This window comes from Carettochelys insculpta, chromosome 18 (genome assembly GCF_033958435.1).
Source record: "Carettochelys insculpta isolate YL-2023 chromosome 18, ASM3395843v1, whole genome shotgun sequence".
Lineage (NCBI taxonomy): Eukaryota > Metazoa > Chordata > Testudines > Carettochelyidae > Carettochelys > Carettochelys insculpta.
Genome location: NC_134154.1, coordinates 11,436,440 through 11,457,106, shown reverse-complemented (window position 1 = coordinate 11,457,106; position 20,667 = coordinate 11,436,440). Strand labels below are relative to the sequence as shown.

General features: G+C 43.5%; 1 protein-coding gene across 6 annotated transcripts in view; it reads left to right on the top strand.

Moving 5' to 3' along the window:
• The window catches only part of PPIL2 (peptidylprolyl isomerase like 2), a 181,595-nt gene that overhangs the window by 80,394 nt on the left and 80,534 nt on the right, over positions 1-20,667 (top strand). For all 6 annotated transcript variants that reach the window (XM_075012264.1, XM_075012262.1, XM_075012263.1 and 3 more), the window contains exon 12: positions 2,609-2,715. In XM_075012264.1, the coding sequence (XP_074868365.1) occupies positions 2,609-2,715 (107 nt within the window). The remainder of the gene's footprint in view (positions 1-2,608; positions 2,716-20,667) is intronic.

Here is a 20,667-nt window from a genome sequence, read left to right as displayed (position 1 = left end):
ACCTGTAACTCGATGACTGGGTAACAAATGGCTGGCCCCAGGGTCAGGTGTAGCAGCATTTCAATCTGGTTTGTTGTGATCTGGGTCTGTTAATAAATGGGTGGGGGACAAGCTTAGTTCTGGCGCGCTGTGTGGAGTTCACTGGAGCAGTCTTAGGCTCTGGCCTGAATAGACTCTTACTCCCTAATGTCTGTTTCTGAGCTGTGTATTCCTGATCTCATACCCACCCTCACCTCACCCTTCCCACTTGTCTGTGGTTGTTAGGCCACATGAGAGCCTGCACTTACTTGATCTGGAATGCAAGTCTCTGCTTCAGGCCCCTGCAGGCATGGCTGGTGTTGGCATGAATGCCAAACAGACGTAGCATGGACTATAGTCAGTGTCTCAGACCACATAGTGTCACTTGCATAGTGGCAGAATCCTTCATCAAGGTTGCAGGAGTTTTTCTTTGTGGCCCGATCCCCATCGGTTACCCTTACCTTTAGTGCTTCAGATCTTGGGTAGGGAGCCAACCTTGGTGTCTCAATGGTTTGAGCTCAGAGTGGTATACTTGGCCTCCTAAGCTTATCTGCCTCACGTAAGGAGCAGAGTGGTCTAGATCCTGAATGCAGTTACAGACACTATGTTCTAGATCAGCAAGTAAGGCAGAGGTATCAGTACTTTATCAGGAAACCCTCAGGCTCTGGCACTTCTATGTTCAACCTGCCATCCATCTTGTAGCTACACACCTCTGTAGGGCTAGGAATGCTTTGGCAGATCACCTCAGCAGAGCCTTCTCATCTTGCTGCGAGAGGTCACTTCATCTGGAAGTGGTCAGCCTCAGGAAGTGCTGTATTTTCTTCTTGATTTCAGAGACCAGTTGAGGTTCCCTGTCAGATGTTTTTATGCTGCTGCTTTTGCACACCTTCCTCCAGTGCTCTTAATTGAATTCTCATGGAGATCGAGCAGGACAGGGCAAAGGTACTGGCTTGGCGACACCAGCACTGGTTCAGTCAGAGGTCCAGCCTGTTGGACGCTTCATTACAACTACTGCTGCAGCTGGACCTCCTGTCTGAAAACCACAGTAGTTGTCTGCATCCAAACCTGACAGCATGGCTGTTGCATAGTTAAATGAAGCCGCGTAGGGGTGTTTGGCTGGTACCCAGGAGATCCTGTTGGGCAGCAGGAAGCCCTCCACTAGAGCAGCCTCCCCATGCAAATAGAAGTTGGTTACATGTTGGAGCTCAGATAAAGGCTTTCGGTCCATGCAGGCCTCACTGCCATTAATCCTACACTATCTTCTGCATGTGAAGCTCCAAGGACTGTCTCTTTCATCTGTTAGCCTCCTTGGCTATTATTTCAGTCTTCCATCCTCTACTTCAGGGCAGGTCAGTTTTTGCTCAGGACATAATGGTCAGGTTCCTGAAAGAGCGTAGGTTCTGTGTGCCTAATATACCTGTGCATGAGCACGGCATTCAAGAGATTGTCACAATAGACGCTATGGAAGCAGGTAAGGCAAATATCTCTGACCACTGTGCAAGTGGGCACATACATGAGCAACACATCTTGAAGAACAAGAATTGCAAAAAGGTAGGTAACCATTTAGTCCCAGTGAATTTATTCCAAAATAATGTAGCTTTAGCTTTAAATAGCAAGTATGTAGATACTGAGCTAAAATTAATGAGGTATTTCGTGTGCCTGTGGACCACAAAATGAAATGGACACACATGCAAGTTAGCAATGAAACTTGATCTCCCCTCATGTAAAATGTTTGCTGCCTTTTGGATTAAAAATTTCTTGGTTTTGGTTAAAGTGGTGTCTTAAAAAGTCTGTACTGACAGCTTTTGGCGTGTTACTATTTAAGATTGTATTTCCTGCCAGAGATGCATTTTAAACAGTAAATCTTTCCTTTTGTTCTCCAGTTTGAACAAAAAGTGCATTGGATGTTTTAATTCCAAGTTTGGTTAAGTGACTTGGCAATTAGTCCAACATCGTCAATCCCAAAAGTGAGAGCTCTCTGTCTTGCATTTGAAACTCTACTACACTGAGTTAAAGCCTGAAGCCAATACTCCAACTGCATATTTACCACAGTAATTTTCTTTACTTAGTGTGAATTCTTCTGTCTTTACCTGCTCTTGTTTTTCTCTTCTTTGGAGGCAGATTTTGGGTATTTAAAAAGTGGTTTCTTTGATACAAATGAAATAAGTCTCTTGGAGAGTGAGCCTTTGTTTCGACTTTTCAGTAGCGACGTCAGTTCAGATTCTCATATGCCAGCAATTTGTGGTTGGCTGATGACTACCTGTATGGTTTCTAAGTTTGGCAAGAAGCGGTTCGGTTTCAAATAATTCCTGTAATTAGTAGATATTACTTGAAAATTACAGGGTGTAGTATTGAGGGTTACCTGACACTTAAAATATAGACCATGTTGTTGGCTGCAAACAAGTTGCAGCTTTCTAGAATGAGAATTGTATGGCTCAGGATGAAGTTTTCTACATTCTTGTATCTGAGGGCCCTAAATCCATGGAGAAGTTATCGTCCAATAGGGATCTAGAGATTTGTTTGCAGATTGCTTCTAAAAGCTAATGAACAAATTTCAAAACTGATAATTTTTACCTTTGCTTTGAGGCAGCTGCCATTGAGGAGGACGTTGTGCGATACCAATATGTGAAGAAAAAAGGTTATGTACGACTGCACACTAATAAAGGAGACCTGAATTTGGAGTTGCACTGTGATATGGTAAAGTATCGCACTTAGATTTAGTCTTGTAATGTAACTCTAGATTATGTACACAACAGAGGTTGGAGCTCAGAATAGTAAAACAATTCAAGCAGTGTATGCTCGGAATAGGCCTGATTAAGTAAATGATTTTTGTGACTTTTGGTGTGGTTGTGTGTGTGTGTTAGCTCTAGTCTGGGGTTTATGTCTAAAATCAGTAATTCTAAGAGATTCTGAGACTAAAGAGGTTGAGAGAGGAACGGAAAGGCAGTTCCTGATGGCATCAGCTATGGAAGAGGAAGGCTTTCGCATCATTAGTGAGTCCCTCCGGCTGGCATCTGGGCAGGAAGGGGTCCCCACATAGGGCTGGCCAGTGTCCACCTATGGGCTCCAACCATCTGCCCCAGGGCATGGCTATGGGTACCAACCCCCTGTGGGTCCCCTTGGCCTGGGGTCACCAGTGCTCCCTCCCTTTGGCTGCCTGCGACCAGCCCTGGCTTCGCCTGGCCATGCACAGAGCTCAGCTGGTGACGAGCAAACTGACTCTCCATGCAAGAGAGCCAGCGCCAGCCAGCCGGCGTTCCCAGAGACACGGTGCAGTGTGGAGCCCTGGCGTCGTTAAGTCCAGCCGGCGTTCCCTGCGACCGCTTGCGGTGTGAAGCCTCGGCCTCGTTAACTCCAGCTGGCTCTAGAGAAACATGGGAGTAGAGATGGTCAAGATCTTCAGTGTCAGCTAATGCAAGTCTCTGACGAAATTAGAAAATAACGAAAGCAAAATTAAAAACCAAACAGTAGAACAGAGGTTCTCAAACCCTTTCATAACATCTTCATTCAGAATTTATCTTATGGATCTCCCTTCCCAGTTGAACATGCCTTCCTGACTTTAAGAATACAGAAGAGTCAAGAGACCTTGCTTACATTTTTGACTGTGCTGCTAACTTTGTGGGCAAGACACTTTGTGCCTTAGCACTGCCTGTTTGTAAAATGATCATAATAATTACTGCTTATTTTTTTTAAACTCTGAGATTATCACATTAAAATGCTACATTAACCCACAGTATTATTTTTCTATTATTAATTGTGATAAGTTTCACTAACATAAAACTGAAGTTGTGGCCAAACTAAGGCCAAGAAATACAAAAATGAAAGTTCCAGTAGCACTAGTAACTCATCCATGTTGTACAACCTGTCTTTGTAGAGAATAGAGTTTGATGGAAATGGAAATATATTACACCATACATTGAATCAGACAAATAGTACAAGCATGCAACATGGATTAGGTAATATTGCTGTGCATTTCCAAACTGTGATTTTAATTAGGCAATCTGTGTTTTGTATGAATAGCTTTTTTTTTGTTTTTTAAAAAGAAAAACAGAGAAAAGCAAAAGGAAAAAAAAGCTGATGCTGTTCTCAATATGAATTTTATAAGCTAATAGATACATATCTTACAATCTCGAGCTTCACCATCTGTCCTTGCAGTTTTCTTGCTAAGCAGCTGTTTGGCTTGTGGAGCTTTCAGGCTTCACCAGCAGAGCTTGAGTTCTTGGAGCCAATGAGAAGAGTAAATGTGGGTCAAATTTTGCCAGTGTATTGTTGAGTAATACCTTACATCACAAATAGTGTCATTGGCATCAATAGGTCTACCCTGTACAAGGTTGTACTCCACACAAATTAGTTGACAAAATCTAGCCCTTACCTAGTTTAGAATATATAGGGTATATATGTGTAAGTGTGAGCTAGAAACATTAATTCCTGCACTGCATAGTGAGTGCATAACATACAAATGTTTTAAAATTAACAGCAAATTAATATCTGTATTACCAAAATCTTTACAGGCCTGATCTGAGAGCTTGGCACCATGTGGCACTTAGTCATTGTACAAATATATAAGCACTGGTTGTGCAAAATTTGCGCATATGTTTAATTTTATATACTGTGGGAGTAGCTTTAGCTTCAATGGGACTACTGAGAGGGGAGAGTTACACACACTGTTGGTCCGTGAGCCAGGAGAGAGAGACTTATTATAAAGAGTTTATCTAATATGAACAAGACAGGCAAAGGTGAGGGTTAGTGGGGAATGGGAAGAGAGCTGCAGAGAGGTTACCCAGCAGGTCAGAGGCAGAACCAGGAACAAAACCCAGAGCCAAACCAATACCCTGTTCAGTGGACAGTGCTGCCAGCCTTTTTTATACCAAGTGGAAGCACAAATCCTCAATAGAGACAATACAGTTTTGCCAACACTAAGCATTCAGAAATCATGAGTCAGATTACAAAATGTCACGGGATTTAATAAAATAACTTTGAGGCTTTGTTTGCCTTCTGGTATTTGAGTCTTTAGAGTTCAAGTTTTCAGGCTTTTTTTTTTTTTTAAAGCCTGCAACCAAGAGGGTTGAAATTCACCTTTTTAAAACAGGAAAACTGAGACAAGACTATATTTACCTGATTCCAGGACCCAGGGTTTTCAGAATCACAAATATAGCAAGACTCATAATAAAATTGGCAGTGTGGCAACACTGAATATTTCTGTACCAAGTTTCAAAAATTAGCTTCACTGCATGCACTTCCCTTAGCTCTTATTTAAAAACGAAGGCAAATCCTATTTATCTCACTGTTCCAGAACTCAAAACAACCAAAGGAACTAAAACTTTTTGTAAATAAGTTAATTTTAATAAGACACCAAACATCGAAAACTTCAGCCCAAAAGATAATTTGGAAGCATGTGAAATAAGGGATTATAATGGGAAATATTTGGCAGAGTAAGGCCAGGTCTACACTGTGCTGAAAAGTTGATTTAAGATATGTGGTTACACCTATGACAATCGCATAACTGGAATCGACGTACCATAGATCAGTTTCTGTGGTTGTCCACAGAGCAGGTGGTCAACAGGAGATACTGTCCTGTTGACCTTCCTTATTCCTTGAGACAGTGAAAAGTACCAGGGCAACTCTTGAGCCCTGATGGTCTGATTATTGTGTTTCCTGCTGGGTGCGCTAAATCAAATCCTGGAAGATCAATCCTAAATGAGTTGATCTTCCTGTAAGTAAAGAATAGATGTACCCTTATTGAGGTTACTTCTGGTGGTCACTGTAATTGTTGAGTAGTGATGTTTAACCAATGACTCAGAAGTTTTGGGTAACTACTGTGGAGTCCAAAAATACGATAACATCATCTATTTCATTGAGTAGTAGGCAGTGTTTAGGGCTGAGGTGTGGGCGATGAGAATTGAACAAATACACCAAGCTCCGTTTATCCTCCTTTCTGCCATATGGTGGTGATGAGAGAAAGATGCATCACCCTGATAAAAAGCATCACAACAGCATGTCATGCCATGATTATTCTATGGGTCTCTGTCACCTTGTTCAGTGACAAAGGTTGCTTTTGTGCTCTTAAACAGTGAATAGCCCTCTGGTGAGGGGAAAAAAATTGATGTCAGTCAACAATGTTCAGGGCAGCAATAGAATGAGCAGACTGTGTTGAAACATTTATTTTACCATGTTATGAAACTGATTCCTTTCCAATTCGTGCTGTCTGAAGCCATTCCCAAGTTGATTGATATAGTACCTTGGAGCATTTGAGCAACTACTGCATCTCTTTAGTTCTGTTCTGAAGGAGATACACATCTCCTAGAACTGGAAGGGACCTTTGGAGGTCATCTAGTCCAGTCCCCTGCCCTCTTGGCAGGACCAAGCACCATCTCTGACATCTATTGGCCTCCTCAAGGACTGAGCTCACAACCCTGGGTTTAGCAGGCTAATGCTCAAACCACTGAGCTATCCCTCCCTCCAAAAAGGAAGTAAAACTAACCTATCTCATGACACTCAATCCTCAAGAGTCTGTGTCTAGTTACCAATATTGCACCCATCATGTTGCTTTGTTTTTCCATACATGTCCCTACATATGTCTCCTTCGAGTTAGTGTGTTTTCTATTCATATTGCAAACGCGAACTGTTAGGCACAGCCAAACCTGTTCAAACACTGGCCTATGACCATCTGCTTCTTTTATTTCTTTGAGTTGCTTAAGTCTGTGCAGATTAAGCAGCCTTTTAGCAGCAGAGAGAAACTAAGTAAAGCAGTGCATGTATTGGTAAAATAGTAGCGATCTAAACAGGAGACTTTTATTTTACTGAGAACATCAAAGCATATATGTATGTAGATATAGATATAAAGCACTAAAATGCAATGCAAAAGCTATTTAAGATTGCAAAATCAAGCTTTCAAAACTTGGGAAATTCCAGCATTAAGGTTTCCGTGCTGTGTGATTCTCAGGTGTCATGATAGACTCTAATTCTTCTTTGTGTTCTGGTTGCCCACATTCTGTGTGTGGAGTACTCATGCGCCCAAGCCCAGATGTTCTTCAGTTCTGAACCTCCCTTCTCCTCCATGGGCCTTCAATTTCATATCACTGACTACCAAGCTTTGTTAACAGAATACAATTTTAATGACTATTCCACGTTTGCAGCTATCCTCGGAGGACTGGGCCCGTGTTCAGACTCTCTTAGATGAGGGGAAGTTAATGGCAAAAGTTGCCCTCCGTGGATGCTACAAACACAGCTTCCAGAAATTTGGCCACTGGTTTAGTTATGAGGAGGAACACTTGGCTTCAGTCATCAGGGTTTCCTAGGGAGGTCCAAAGCCCTAAGACATCCTCTTCGATGAGCCCAGCCCAGGGATTGGCAACCTGTGGCTTTTTAATGAGTCATTTGCAGCTCTGGACGCTGCCGCCTCTGACTCCTCTGCAGCTCTCTACAATCCTCTCTGGCAACAGAACTGCCACAGGTAGGTTCCCCACTCCGTGAGCAGGTTGTTGACCCTGGAACGCAAGAGAAGTCTGGGGGTACATGCACCCGAGCTGCATGCAGCTCTTTGAGCAATCAAATGCTCTGAGCTGCAGGAGCACTGTGTGCTGCTCTGAGCACACGTCCCTCCCCAGCGTTTCAAGGGAGAAGCTCATGATGGTGGCGCTGGTGAGCCACAGGCATAGGATTACAGCGGAGGGGGAAGGGGCTGGAGGTGCCTGGGTCTGGAGGAGGGTACGGGGGCATTGGGGTAAAGGGAGGGATGATTTGGGTGCCTGGTTCTGGAGAAGGGGAAGGAGGGATTGAGGTAAAGTGGGGGGAACTAGGGGTACCTGTAATTATTTAAAAAAAGGGGTACTTTATTTAAAAAAAAAAAAAGTTGAGAAACACTGGTGTGGAGGGTTGCTCCTTACTGCTTAAGAGCCTATCCCCAGGTGCAGCCTTTTCCTTTTCCTCATTTGCTTTCTAACCCAGAGGTGAAAGAAACGTAATATTTCTAACTGGTACAAATCATTGTGTGCTGTGTTCTTAAACCAGGGGTTAGAAAAAGATGGTTTAAAGTTCTTTATTAAGGACTGACTCATTTACATGCATTGTGGCTCTGGAAGTATTGATTTTTGTAACTGAATTTGATAAAAGGGCTCTTCCTGCTATTTTGGTTGCAGACCCCTGGCCCAGCCTCTCTTTAATGAGAAAACTGTCAAATTCATGCATTTGCTAAAAGACTCAAAATTGACTGAGTGCCCTGGGGATTTGTACCTTACCCCCCTGAAGGAAACACCAGCGGTGTTCTCTGCCTGTTCTTAGGGTTGCAATGCCAAACTCCTTCCTAATAGACTCATTTTACCCCACTCATCCCAATTATAGTCCATTTTCATTGCCACACCCTGACAGTCTCTAGTCCAAGAATCCCCTCCCCCCACCATCACCCGCCAAGCATCTTTTCCCTGTCTACTTCCCTTCCTCACCCTGGCTTGGTTTCTGTTCCCTCTGCATTTGAATTGGCTGACTTCCTTTTCCATGCTGCCTGTATGTGTTTGGGGTGCATTGAAAGCACTGGATAAATGGGATCTTGCTTGCTTCCAATGCTGGTGCCCAGTCCTGGCCTGCAGCAGCTCAGAGCTGAAATTGCAGGGATTGCCCTCCTTTCTTCCACCATGACTGGAGCATGCTCACTGCAGATAGACCTGTGAGCAATCCTGTACTGTAGCAAATGCAAAATACAAAAGTATTTTTCAAAGTCTTCCGCTGTGGATACACCATAGCTTCAGTAAACCTAAGCTATGTCCCAGTAAGAGGGAGGGCCAGAGCTGACAAGGCCTATTAGACTCTGACAAAGGCTCACATCCCCCTGTCTGATCTGACTTGGTTTTGACTCTTTTTTGATAAGTACTGTTGATACTGGGCCATTTCCACCTTGCTGAATAGACCTTGTCAGCTCTGGCCCTCCCTCTTAGTGGGACCCCAATCTTTAAATACCCCTCTTAAGCCACTCCCCCACTCATGCATCTGATAAAGTCGGTCTTTGCCCACGAAAGCTTACGCTCCAAAATATCTGTTAGTCTATAAGGTGCCACAAGACTTCCTGTTGTTCTTGAAGCTACCAACTAACACGGCTACCTCTCTGATACTAAGCTATGTCGCCACCTGCTGAGCAATGTAATTTATGTCAGCTTATCACTGTTCACATTGGTGCTTCTGTCCATGTGAGAGCTTCTCCTGCCAACATAGCTATTGCCACTTATGGTAGGTAAGCTGACAGGAAAGCTCTCTCCCATCAGTTTAGTGGCTGTGGGAGGGTTTATGGTGGTGCAGCTCCTTTGATACTTTTTAGTATAGCCACAGCCTGAAATTTGGCCAAATTGGAATAGGTTTGACTGGGATGGCAAAAGATACATTCCTGACACACAGGCTACTCTTTGCCAAGTTTGCCGTCCCTGCTCCAGAGTGGCGATGCAGAAGTTTCTCATTGAAGAATTCAGGTGATCTTCACTAAGTGAGCAAAACAACTTATTTTTCTCTAATCTGATTCTTTGAAGTAGCTGAATCATTCTGGTTGAATTTTTCCCATAAATAAATCAGCCAAATGCAGGCAACTGGCACATCCTCAGTGGTGAAGTTTGGCATAGTTGAGTCCAGGATCTTATAAGTAGCGGAGGGCACCCTTAACAATAGGTGGTACTACCAGCCATATCGGTGATATAGAAAGGGCTGGGGAAAAAGTCTTCTTTGAGCCTTGAGATTTACTTTGTACTGGATAAAAAGGAGCCTGTAAATTGAGGCGATGCAGTGGGTCTGTGCCCACCAAAATTCCCTGTAAGCTAAGTGGTTGGACAGCCACACAACAGAGATTCAGGTGCCACCCAGCTAACTACCCCACAGCCACCCATTGTTGGTGGTGCACATCCGCACGTGCCTTAGAGATGTATTTGACTAGTGCGCAATATTTGTTAGGGTTTAATCAGGGGTTAGATCCTTAGCTTTGGTCTGACAATGTGAAACATTGCTAAACAAAGATAATATGAAAAATAAAGAAGAAATGTAGTGAATTTTGTGTGTTTCTCTTGGTGGTGCACATCCACATGTGTTGGTGCATTTAACAAGATTTATTCCACCCATGGATGGAAAAATGTAGAAGGAACACTGGTGCCCATTCTTTTGCTGCTTTTTGGAGCACTAGTGTTCTTCAACTTTGAATTTTGGCATCATGTATGCATTATGATGAGGGGTGGATGAGATACTGGCTAGAGATTCCCAAACCATGGTCCACAGAGAGTTCACTGGTCACATGGAAGTGGGTGTATCCTTTCTTTTCACCTTTGAAAGCCCATTACAGTATATAAAACATGGCAGGCACTGTGCTAATATCACTTTTATGGAAACTATTGCTGTAGTTATCACAAAGTTTTGGTCTTGTTAATGGAAAGGGAAGTGGCCTACAAAACAAACCTAAACCTTCATCTATTCTCTTCATTGTCCTCCTTTAGTGTGTGCTCCACTTGTAGCACAGAGGATCAAATTTGCTATAAAATGTGTATTTATCAGCTCTCTTTAGATAATACTGCAACACTGAAATTTCATTTTAAGATAATTCTGTGGGTTAGAGCTTAACATTTCAAGGTAAAAGCCTCTTGCTGAAACAGCCCATGTGCTGTTCTTTTATCTCAGAGGTCACAAGATTAGCTGGTGTTGGGGTTCCTCTGACAGACGTGAAGGGTTTTTTAATTAGTTATTTTTACATTTGAAAGCAATACAGTAATCTACATACACCAAAGTAGTGTATAAGGTGCTGATCAGTAAGATGGATGGTGATGAGGTTTTGCCTGGCAGCATAAAGCTAACCAAGAAGAGTTTTGTATTGATCCACATGAAAGAAATCAATATTGCAGTGTGATTGAAGTCATTAGTTATGCTGTGATGGGCTACAGAAACATAGCATGCAATAGGATTGGAAACCAAAATTTCCTGTGTGTATGTCTGAAATCACTTGTCTCTATGTCTAGAAACTTTACGTGAGCTCCAGAAAGGCAAAAAGATGTTTGATGTGTAATTTACTGAACTGAAGAAAAGCTGGCTTTTTCTGATCATTTTAAATGCCTTAAATGAGCAGAGGTGCAAATCTGTTCTCTTTACAACTTAAGGGCGTGCTTGTTACTTATTCTCTCACTATTTTCCTCCTAGTCTTTTTCATTCAGATACAGTATGTCTCTTTGTGGGGAGACACTGAATCAGAAGGCCACATTTTTGGAGGGCAGGAGGGATTGCCAGGCAACTGAATTAGTCTAGGGATAGTGTATTTCCAATAAAAAAGCTGCTTAACTGGAACATTATTTCTACTTAGAGGAGATGCATTTGACCATTGTACAGTACATGCTAGGGTTTAATCAAAGATGAAATGTATATTCAATTGTATACGTCTATTTTTATTTAGCATAATGTTTTATTTCATTTAAAATTTTTCAAATTATTTTTTTGTTGCTCCTTTTGTCAAAAAAGTAGACCATCAACTGGGATGTCTCATTTAAAGGGAGTTCTATTATATTGGTAATTATGTTGATACAAGTGTAATTACTAGATTGTGGAATAGTCTCCCAAGGGAAGCAGTAGACGTCTCACCCCTGGAAATTTTTCAAATTAAATTACAAAGTAAACCTCGAAAATCCATGTGGGACAGAGAGGCAGAAGAACCTAAGTGCTTGGTTCTGATATTGACTTGCTGCGTGAGCCTGGCAAAGTCACTTGGATTTTTAAATAGATTCTTAAACAGCGTTGTACCTTTATCACTTCAATTTGTAAATGCACATAAATTTGTGTATAATGAGGTACCTCAAATTATTTACAGGCGCAGTTTCGGTGACTTACGTGTTCTGGGATACAGATGTTCAAATAACTTAAATAGAAGGGGCAAAAAGGGAGCCGTGTTTGGGAACAGGCTGAAAACAAGGCCTTTAGTTTCTGATTCCTTGGCTCTTAAAAAGGGACAAATGTACCTGTGTCCCCTGGATACATGTATTTGAGGTTCAACTATTTCTTTTTGGGGATAGGGAAATGTAGAGTGCAAAGTGCAAATTGTTGTTACTACAAAGCCTCAGCCAAAGGAATGGACCAGTTACTAGTGTTACTCCATTCCTAGAGTAAAATTCCTTCCATCTCTAGTTGCTTTGTTTCTGAGCAGCTCCTCATATAAGCAAAGAATATGGAATGTGATTCAGTAAAAAAAAAAAAAAAAAAAAAAGCACAATATTGGTCATTTAATAGTAATTCCTACCTCTAGCCAGTTTTGTAGATTCATATTTTTTGTTCAGTTTAATTTTCTACTTGTTTAAGGGGTAGGTATGGTGGCAACATAAAAGAAAAGAGGGAGCAATTATTTTTAAATCTCCCCTTTTCACCATGTAAACGGACTTTAGATTCTGCCTGGAATCTGGTGGCTTTGCTTAATGCTGACAGCTTGACTGTCTGCAGTGGAGTCATTTTTCTATGAACACTGATATTTGTAACATCTTTTGGTACAATCTGATCCATCAGATAGGCCTGGTACTGACTTGTGGAATGACCATGACCAGAGCACCTGGGTCCATTTTTTTAAACAGTGAAGTACCCTTTGTCACTTAAGTTTGCAGATGCACATAAATGCATTTGTAGTGTTGCGCGTCAAATTATTTGTAATTTAGTTCTGTCTTTTAAATCTTCTATCCACTAGAGACAGACTATTTCAAAGATCAGATGCTCATACACTTCTCATCCATTTCTAGTAGAAAAGAAGAGATTTGTTTTTAAATTACTTTGACCTTGTTGCATGATCATGCACTCCAACTCCTCAATCTAATTTTTATTCTAGGTGATTTCAGTGAGCGTGATATCCATTTTCTGTGTTGCTGCTTCATTGCTTTGTGCTCTCTGACATCCACAAGACAATCACCAGAGTATTCTGCCTACTTGGTCATATTGTTGTAATGCTGCCCTCAGGGGCTATGAATGAGTTATTTCACATTTCTTTACCTGTGTTGTAAATAACTGATGAAGCGTCTTAATGTAAAAACAACTGTAGCTTGTAGTCGCTTATCTTTTTAAAAAAAAATCTTGTGAGCCCTCAGATGTAACAGCAGTTAGGGAAACGTTTGTTTGTACATTGTGTTGATTTCAGAAGTGGAATGGTCCCTCCGAGCACTATGTTGGCAGATAAATCAACCTGCCCTTCTTCATGATGGGGGAATCTCATAACTTTCCATAGCTAACCTGTATTTCCCAGCGGGGTTCTTCCTTCTTTTGAAATACGTTAGAAGCTAATGTGTAAACTGCCTTGAACTTTGTTTATGAATATAGTATCCATGATTGGTGTTGGAAGAGAATGATCTTCTCAACGCATATTAATGGTAAACTGCTCATTTAGCTGCTGTAACTTGTTCCGTGCGTCAGAAGGGGGTTACAGCTGCATGTCATTTGTGTTGCTTTATTTTGCTCCTCCTGAATCAGAGACTTACAGGAATAGCGGAAGGTCCCTTCCCATCTCCGTATGGGCTGGTCCCCTGTTGCTTGAGGGATTTTCTCTTTTTTTTTTCAAGGGGAAGTATTTAATTTTATGTTGCAGCAGAGGGAGACACGCTGCCCGATACTTGGTTTTTCCATGTATGCATTCTAACAACTTGGTGGAATGTCTATATTAGATCTGGATTCTCTTTCTAGATTCTAGTATACTTTGGTTTTCATCCGTCATGTGTTTGGATTGGGAAAGAACTTTCCCATCCTGTAGATATATGCATGTGCAGTCACGACTTTTTGCCTTCCCTAAAGCACCTGGCAGGCTTGTGTTTGGTTGCTCACTCTTTGTTTGCGTATTTTGTGAGCTTCAGTTTTGTGGGGTGTCCAGTGCAGGAGTACTAAGGTAGCGAAGGGTCACTCAGCAATCCCCAGTCTGGAGGACAGGGCTGAGACCTACAGTGATGAGCATGACAAAATTGTTCCACTTCAGTGTTATGTATTTCTTGAAGCATCCTTTGCTTGGGTGTTGAGTCCTCTGATGAGGACATGGTGATTCTGGGAGACAGGGTATTACCAGTGCCTTATGGTTTGAATTGGAAGTGAATACTAAGCTCTCTTCCCCTTCTCAGGTGTAGTCTTCATGGCCAGTGATTGGACTGCAATATCACCAGGTACAGTGGTGTCCAATGCAAATTGAAAGATGGCCACACTTGTGGTTGGTATCTTTCCATATTCACCACAGACCTCTCACCTGCTCCCAGTCAGGTTCCCCCAAGCCCACCTCTACATAAATGCTCTCCCCTAGCCCCCCGCCCCCCCCACCAGTTAAATTCCAGCAACTCACCAGAGCCACTGTGGCCAGGGCTGGAGGAGCTGCTGGAGTAGCTGGGGCTGCTGCCATGGCTGGGACTGCTGGAGCTGCTGCCGCTGGAGCCACTGTGAGCTTGTTCCACCAGGGGTGGGGCACATGAATGGGCAGGCAGCACTTGTGTGCAGCTCTAAGAGCTTCGTTTAAAGTCTCCGAGAGTTGCATGGGGCTCCAGAGCTCAATCGCCGCACCTTGGTGTCCCTCATGTGGCAAGTGGTGACCCTATGAGACACCATGGCACTAGGAAATCGTCTAAATAGTGGTTATGCTGTCTTTTCGCTTATTGATGCTTTCTCTAGTAGTTGTGGCCAGCATTTAAACCATACCAAATGTGTGCTGTGCCTGATCTGCTGGCCCTGTACATATCAGTGACATTTTGCAGAACACAGCACCTTGGAATTGCTCAAGACCCTGATGATCACATGACTTGTGCATTTGTTTCACACAGCAAAAAAAAGAACTGAAGGAAACTGATGGTAGTAAGAACAAATTCTCTGCTTCTGGGGAGCTAGTGAGTAAAACTGACAAATTGGGTTAGCAAATTAGTTGCCCTGTTTACCTTAAATTGTGCTTCCCTAAACTGATCAATTGCTGTTGTAGTCTCAAGTGACATGCAAAACTGAGCTATGAATTTTTCTGCAGATGCTTAAAGTAAACTGTGCTTGCTACTTAGTCATTTTAGAACATATTCCTTAATGGTAGCACTTTGGAGAAATGTTTTTGAAAAGTGAATTTAGCTGTCAACTGAAATTCTGACTTTAACAAAAAGCTTTTAGCAAGCACTAAATAGCTATTTAAAATAACAAGTTTTTTATGTGATGAGAGAATTAGTTCTTCTGCTATTTTTAATTATTTATCTATTTAAAGAGCTGCTGTAGCTGTAAATATCTTGATTAGGTAATTTGTTTGATGCAGAGTTTTGTTACCTCAGACGGGGTACTGGAACAGTTTTTATAGTGGGGGTGCTGAGAGCCATTGGCCCAAACTGCAAATAATGGAAACCGCTTCAAGACAGGGAGTGCTACAGCAGCTCCACACCCCCTCAGTTCCCCTCCCACCCACCGTAGTTCCAACCCTTCAGGTGCTTTTTGTTTGTATCTCCATATATCTCTGCGAGACTGGTGAAATGATCTGTTTCAGGAAGCCCTGTGATGCTTTTCTCTTGCATGTGTCATATCTTTTCTCAGTGGAATGTCACTGTTCTATCAATGCTATATTCAGTATGTTGACCTCAAGTCAACTGCATGATTGGACTGGTAAGGTGTCGGTGAGATCACCGTGTAATTTACGCGATCTGTACACCCTTCCTCATTACTATTTAAAAAACAAAAGGTAAAGCTGTCATTCATCTCTGTTGCCATAGCCCATCTGGCTATCACAGCCCAGAGTTGGCTCCTTCAGAAAGAGCGTTAGGTGGTGAGGAGGCTGACAGGGTGTGGTGCTAGTGGCGAACAGAGATATTCAAAAAATCTGCCTATTCTGTAGGACATCCCATGGTGAGTTCTTCTGAGTGACACGGAGTTCTTCTTGCAGTGATTGTTCATGTGCATTCCAGTGTAGGTGTGTGCGCATGCGTGTGCCCAGTTGTTGGAAGATATTTCCCCCAGCCGGTAGCCATTGGGTTGGAGCGGTGCATCTTGGAGTGGCACCAGTATAGCGCCCAATATAGGTGTGGCCTGCTCTGCCCCTCTCTGTTTCTTCTTCCCGTGGTGTCTATTGCTGGAACTACTCTCGCTCATGTGAGCAGTCATCTTGATTAGCAGCTAGCTGTCAGATGTTTATCTGCATATAGTTGTAATTAAGCATTAATAGTTCGAATAGTTAATAGTTGATAGTTCTGCTGTTATTAGTGTTGATCGTGAGGCCCCCAGTAGGGACCTTGAGGCGTTGGCACCAAAGCATGCCAAGGTCACCAGGTTTCAAAGTCTGCATTGACTGTGGGAAGCACATGCCAAAAAGTGATTCTCATCCAGCCTGCCTGAAGTGTTTGGGCAAGAGTCATCAGTGAGACAGCTGCCCGAGCTGCATGACCACCAAGCCGAGGACCTTGAAGGATAGGGCTCACCACCTCAAAATGCTGTTGATGGAGGCAGCTCTCCGACCTGAGAAATTCCTGTGCAGGGAGCTGAGCATATCGTCCTCGGTACAAAATGTACCGGTGCTGAGTTCGACCAGGGCATCAACGAAGGAGAATGGAACCTGGCACCATGGTGAAGGGCCAGTAGCTCAACCTTCTCAGAGACACAAATCTCAGTCCCTGGTGCCTTACAAAGGGAAAAGGCAAGACGGGCCATTCTCCTGTGGCTGCCAAGTACAGGGAGACTTCTTGGGCTGTCAGGAGAGGTGCATCAAGGGCAGGCCATGGATGATTGGGCTTTCATGCCAGTCCAGAGGTCCAGCCCTAACTCTGCACATCTGCCTTCGCTGCCAGAGGCATTCTGGGTAGCACAGAGCCTCCTTCAAGTCACAGTGCTATCCCCTCTGCCAAGGAGGAACATGTCCTTTGTTGTGGGGCAAGCCACAAGCCATGCTGCCACATCCACCTACACCTATGCCTCCATAGGTGACCATGGCGCTGGCACCAGCACTATCTCATCCGAACTTCACACAGGCTCCCTCAGGGCCAGCACTGCCTTGGTCTTTGGCCCTGGAGGCCTTGTGGTTGGAGTCTGACTTCTACTTCTCCAGCTCCGGTAGGAATAGGAGTGCTAGCTCCTCATCCAGAAGGAGCTGATGCTCTGCTCCAGGACAGTGACCGTCAAATTGGCTGCTGGCTTGACAGTGTGAATGAGGCCCATCATTGTCCTGTCAGGCCTGAACAAGTTTGTAAAAAAAGATCAGGTTTCGCATAGTCTTTCTGAGGTTCGTTATCCTGTTGCTGGATCCAGGGGACTGGTTTGCTGCTCTCGACTTACAGGACACATTTTCACATCACTGTCTATCCTCCCCACAGGAGAGGGTATAGTTGGTTAGTCAAAGGGAGCTCACAGGACCAGGCTCATCAATACATGAGGTTGTGCCAAACCATAACAGTCTTGGCTTCCTAATAAACAAGGTGAAGTTGACACTCGTCCCCACTCAAAGAATAGAGTGTGTGGGCTGCTGTCCTGGACTTGATGCTTGCCAGGGCCACCCTACCAGCCAGCAGGTTTCAGGCTATGGTTAGCATCATAAACAACATGGTCACATGCTCCACCATGATGGCCAGGTGTTGCATGAAGCTCCTGAGGCACATGGCAGCTTATACATTCATGATGCAACATTCCAGACTTTGACTACATCCTCTCCAGTTGCGGCTCACCTCGGTGTATCGCCCTCTGAGGGGCGAGACAGACAAATTAGTGACATTGCGGCAGCAGTTGTTGCGGACCCTGCATGGTGGCTGGATGATTGGGCAGTGTGTGCGGGGGTACCTTTCAGGCCTCCCCAACCTACCCTGACCCTGGGAACCAAAGTGTTAAATTTAGGCTGGGAGGCACAGCTGGCGGAGTGCCAGACTCAGGCTCTCTGGGGTACTTCAGACTTCGATCTTCACATGAATGTGAGAGGGCACAGGGTGATGAAGTTGGTGTGTGAGGTATTTCGGGACAACCCAGTGGGACATTCTGTGCCATTGAGTACATGCAACATGACCACAATATATTGTATCAATGGATGGGGCTGCATGCTCCTCTCCCCTGTTTCAGGAGGCCCTCAGGCTATGGGAGTTCTGCATCCATCACAAAATTCTCCCATAAGCCCATTACTTACCCAGGGTCCACAGTACCATGGCGGACCACCTCAGCAAGTCCTTCATGACCCACAAGTGGCCCATTTATCTGGACATGCTACAATCAATTTTGTGAGTTTGGGGCTATCCCCAGGTGGACCTGTTTGCCATGTACCTCAATTCGAAGTGCCAAATGTTTTGTTCTTACTGGAACCAGAGTCCCGGGTCCTGGGCAGACATGTTCAATGGGTCCTGGATCAGTCTTCTGTTGTATGCATTCCTTCTGGTTCCCCTTGTCCACAAGGTCCTCCTCAAAATCTGAGCAGCCCAAGCCTCAGTAATGGTGGCTCCAACGTGGCTATTTCTGCCTTTCATCCCAGCCCAGGCCTTTCATCAGTGTTCAGACTCTGTGGTTAAGAGATTCATGAGAGGCTTAGAGAAGGTTGGCTCACTGGTGTGGGATCCATTACCTTCCTGGGACCTCAATTTGGTTCTGGCCAAGCTTACGGGGCCCCCTTTCAAGCCCCTCGCTTCGCACTCCCTGTTGTTTCTCAGTGACAAAACAGCCTTTTTGATGGCCATCACATCGGCCAGAAGGGTGTCTGAATTAAGAGCCCTTTCAGTGGGCTCACCCTGTACAGTGTTCAACAAGCACAAGGTTACATTGAGACCCCGTCCAGCTTTCCTGCTAAATGTGGTCTTCTCTTTCGATGTCAGTCAGAATATTTCACTTCCTGTGTTTTAACCTTAATTCTCATGTAGAGCTTTAGCTTTTTACATAGATAGGACCAAACCTTTCAGGAAGTCACAACAGCTCGTGGTGGTGGTGGTGGATGGGATGAAGGGCTTCCCAGTTTCGTCCCAGAAGATTTCCTTCTAGAGAGTGGCTTGTATTAAGGAATGCTACAGGCTAGCAGGAGTTTCCTCTCCTCCAATTAGGGTGCACTCTACAAGGGTGCAGACCTCTTCAGCAGCTTTCCTAGCCCGTGTCCTTATTCAGGTAATCTGTAGGGCTGCCATCTGGTCTTCCATATGCATATATTTTCAGCCCATTACTCAATTGTGCAGCATGCTAAGGAGGACGCTGGAGTGGGCAGGGCTGTATTACAGTCATTCTGGGGCTCCGACCTCACCTCCTAACGTCAGCTTACATTCACCTACATTGGAATGCACATAAACAGTCACTCAAAGAAGAAAAGACAGTTGCTTGCTTCCAGAACTGGTGTTCTTTGAGCTGTGTTGTTCATGTCCATTTCAAAACCCTCCCACCTTTCCCCACTGTTGGAATAGCTGGCAAGAAGGAACTGAGCGGGGGGTCAGAGTGGGCGGTGCCTATCTTGGACTCTATATCAGCTCCACTCCAGGGGGTGCTGCTCAGACCTGACAGATGCCAGCCTGGGGGAAAAATTTTCCAGCAATTGAGCATGAACATGTGCGCGCCTTATATTGGAATGGATATGAACAACACATCTCAAAGAACGCCAGTTACACAAGTAAATAACTCTTCTTCTCTCAGAGGCAGTACTCCCTGCAGCAGAGAGAGAGTTAAGATTCCAAGGCTGTGCAGAGGAACAGCTTCAGTTTAAAAAAAAAAAAAAAAAAAGTCTGATCTTCAGAGAGTGGTGGGGACAATGTGATGGAGAGCCCAGACATTCCCAATCACTTCATTATACTTCTTGTAAAGAAGTGATCTAAGAAAACCTTGAAGAAATACTGCAAGGTCAAAAATGCTTTGACTAAACAAAATTGTTCAGACTGACTACAGCAGTTCAGTCCTGCATTTATTAAAAAAAGAAAAAGCTATGGAAAATTGCAAGCTTAGTGTGAAGTCTGAAAAATTTATTTCCCCAGTTCATGCTGCTTAGTAGAGGGGTTCTGGTATTGGAATGATAAGAAGAAAGCTGTAAGGTAAAAAACAGAATTCTAATTTGTGGAATCAACCTTTCATTATTTCAAATTATTACTGCCCTGACATAAAGCATTAATGAGCATATTTTTGTGGCTGTGCAGTTTAATGCAGGCACTACAGTACAGCCACAGCTTTAAAGGAGACAGAAACAAATAATTGGAATGGTGGAATTGGCAATAAAAGAAATTGTAGATTGTGTGAATGATGATTTGGGACTGCTTAGTGTGGAATTTCTCTTTCAGATGCATGTAGATCCTGAAGGGGTGGAACATTTTGAAATTATTAGCTCTTCACATAGTAAAGCCTCCTTGCTTGCAGTCATAGCAACAATTTAGAAGCCCCAGTTCTTTTCCTTCTACTGTATCTTGGCAACAAGGGCACAGCATGTTTCTAATCTATTTCTAATTGGCTACTTAACTGTCCAATAAGAAAGACTTTTAAAAAGATAGCAACCCATTTTCACTGATGAAAGAGTTAAGCTGCACACTGAGAAGGTAGCTTGGCTTGGTTAGGCTTATCCCTCACATCTTTGGGTACAATAAGACCAAGTGGGTTTTGCTTGGTTTGCATGTACACTTGTAAAATGTGATCAATTGCGATTTATAAGGTATTACTGTATTCAACTTGCTCTTTTAGTAGGACTTTAGTTTATTAAATATGGCATTTTCTCTAGTATTTCCCCCTTGTTTGTATATTACTGTCCGCCTT